The 2,500-nt window shown below is 46.2% G+C and overlaps 1 protein-coding gene across 2 annotated transcripts in view; it reads left to right on the top strand.

Moving 5' to 3' along the window:
- LOC108749347 overlaps nucleotides 1-2,500 on the top strand; it is a 22,817-nt gene that overhangs the window by 13,290 nt on the left and 7,027 nt on the right. For both annotated transcript variants that reach the window (XM_018487964.1, XM_018487963.1), the window contains one exon: nucleotides 625-1,058. In XM_018487964.1, coding sequence (XP_018343466.1) covers nucleotides 625-1,058 — 434 coding nt within the window. The remainder of the gene's footprint in view (nucleotides 1-624; nucleotides 1,059-2,500) is intronic.

The following is a 2,500-nucleotide window of genomic DNA, read 5'->3' as shown; positions in this document are numbered from 1 at the left end:
AAATAGAAGTTGCACGTGCCCAAGGGTACTCTCTCGTAATGTGCGCAAATATAAAGAGTGCGAAACTATAAAGAGAGAGAAGGCTGTTGGATCACCCGATATAAATTTTTAAACGATCATTACCCAACAATGTCGTTCTTGCCATATTCGGACCGCAATGTCTTACCTTGCAGCGTGTACTTAGCGGCATTAAACCTTATATGCGAAGTAACCGTCTCAGCACACTCTCCGGTCACTCACGATTTGCCATTGTGCAATGTAATTTGCGTGCAATCAATTGTCGTTATGAAGCGTGGCGATAGCGGAGCGGGAAATGTTATTACCGTTCGTTGTGGCAGACGGTAGCTATGAAATTGCGGCCATCGTTAATTCAAGTATATCACGTGCGCATCATTGTCCGATAAATGTATTCGAGACGAAAGAATCTCTTAATTATGACGTACGAGCCGGTCGATCCAATCATCGCTGGCCTCTTCTCGACTTCCGTCCACTCGTTAATATAGCAATCTGTTTCCGCGTAGCGATCCGTTATCTTCGTAGACACTCGAAGAATATGAAAAAAATCTGTCTTTTTTTTCGAAGAACGAAACTTGAAGAGAGCTTTTTCCCTTGTTTGTTCGATAGATCGGGCGCCGCGTCGATCCGGTTCTGGATCTCAGCAACCTCTGGTGATCTGGCTGCAGCCCGGCAACGTCGAAGACTTGTCGAGCTTGCCGCTGCCAGACCTGGTGCAATCGGCCGTGGACCAGCTGCCACCGCCGTCGCCCCACGTGACAGTATCTGTCCCCAGCAGCCCGATGAGAGACGCGACCTTCCAGTTCCCCGAGTGCAACGTCAACAGCAACGGTGCACCGTTGCCGAGCCCAAGGCCACGGCCACGAAGACGTTTCGCCTCGGAGAGCTCCGTCATGGAGACGGGCCCGACCGAGGCGAGCAACTGCAACGGTACCACCTGCCGCTGCCACCTCGGCCTGATCCTCAACGAGAGGCAGTCGTGGACGAGCGTGGGTGCCAATCTCAGGAACATCGCCGGTGATTTCCACGCGTGCAGGACCAAGGTCAGTGTTACGTGCCAGTCACGCGTCGTTACTTCGGCATTCAGTTATCCGCGTTCGATTCCGATTCGATCGAGAGCAGCGGGGGAGGAATGCAGATCGCGGATCTCGATGTGGAGTCACGCGTCGTCTTTTCCATATTAAAATATGCATTCCTCCCCCGCGATTCAATTGCATCGATACAACGGTATTTATATCTCGAGAATGATAGAATACTGCAAATAGTACGTCTATAAATGTCTCTGTGCGTATCAAGTTTCACGCTCATTTATTGTCGGAGATTAGGTTTTTATTTTCGAGTCGGGTTATCGGCAATTTTCAACACGCGCCGTTTTATCGCTTTTCTCTTCGCGGTACTCATCGGTACCATCGCTTATGGAATAGCGTAATAGAACGGAAGCGTTTATGGTAAGAGGTGTACAGGTGTAAAACGCCACGCGCAAAAATTGTACGGCACGCGTTTTGCACACGCGAAAGCCATCGTGTAACTTTTCACTCCACGCATCGCAATTTCATCTTCCCCCGTGAAGGCTTTTATTCGTCATAAAGTTGCCCTTGTGCCCGCGAGTATTATAAAATGTAACGAATGCACGACAAAGAGGACGTCCTCCGAAGGGTTAGTTTGAAATTTTGTTCGCCTTCGAAATCCCTTCATTCCTATCTTAAAGCTTAATTTACTAATTATATCACAAGTTCCATAAACGTATACGTGTCCTTTATTTTTGTGAATTTTATAGATACTCTGCGGATTCGTGTAAACTTTTTCAAGAGACATAACGAATCCAAAAGATATTTCAATCTAATATAATTAAAGTTGACGTTTTCTTTATTTACTAGAGTATTTTATTATCCGAATTCTTCACAGAATTCCTACATTAGTCCAATCTCATCAAATCGTAACATTATTTACCTCTTTCACGAGTATCGATTTTGGGATAAATTAGTAGATTTTTCTTCCGATATTCAGGATTTGATAGCGTCACGAATGAACGACTATCTTTCATTCCGCCGCGAAACTTTTAGGTGCCACACCACAATGGCGTTTGCAGTTAAAGGTGTTTCTTCTTTAAGAAAGATAGAAACTATCGTCGTTGCGGGGTCATAAACGCGAATTTAGTTATATCAGGGTACCAGCGATGTCCCGCGAGTGCAATAAATATCAGCTCACCACCGTCGAGACGTCTAGTATTGCGCCTCGTGTGGATGGCCCGGGTGCCACTAGCACTTCATCAAAACTCCACCCGTCCCCTTCCCTCCCTCTCGTAGTGGTCGTTCGATCAAATATGTATCGCGGACTGATATGGTTCTTCTCTGGTATTTTACGACCGTTCTTCTCTTGTTCGCGGAAGAAAGAAAGTGGCGATGGGGAATTGGCTGATGAATAAATAGAGAAATGCGAATCGAAGATATATATTGCGAACATAGAAGCGATGTCATCATCTTCG

This window comes from Trachymyrmex septentrionalis, unplaced genomic scaffold, assembly GCF_001594115.1.
Source record: "Trachymyrmex septentrionalis isolate Tsep2-gDNA-1 unplaced genomic scaffold, Tsep1.0 scaffold29, whole genome shotgun sequence".
NCBI lineage: Eukaryota > Metazoa > Arthropoda > Insecta > Hymenoptera > Formicidae > Trachymyrmex > Trachymyrmex septentrionalis.
This window is presented reverse-complemented; position numbering and strand designations above follow the sequence as displayed.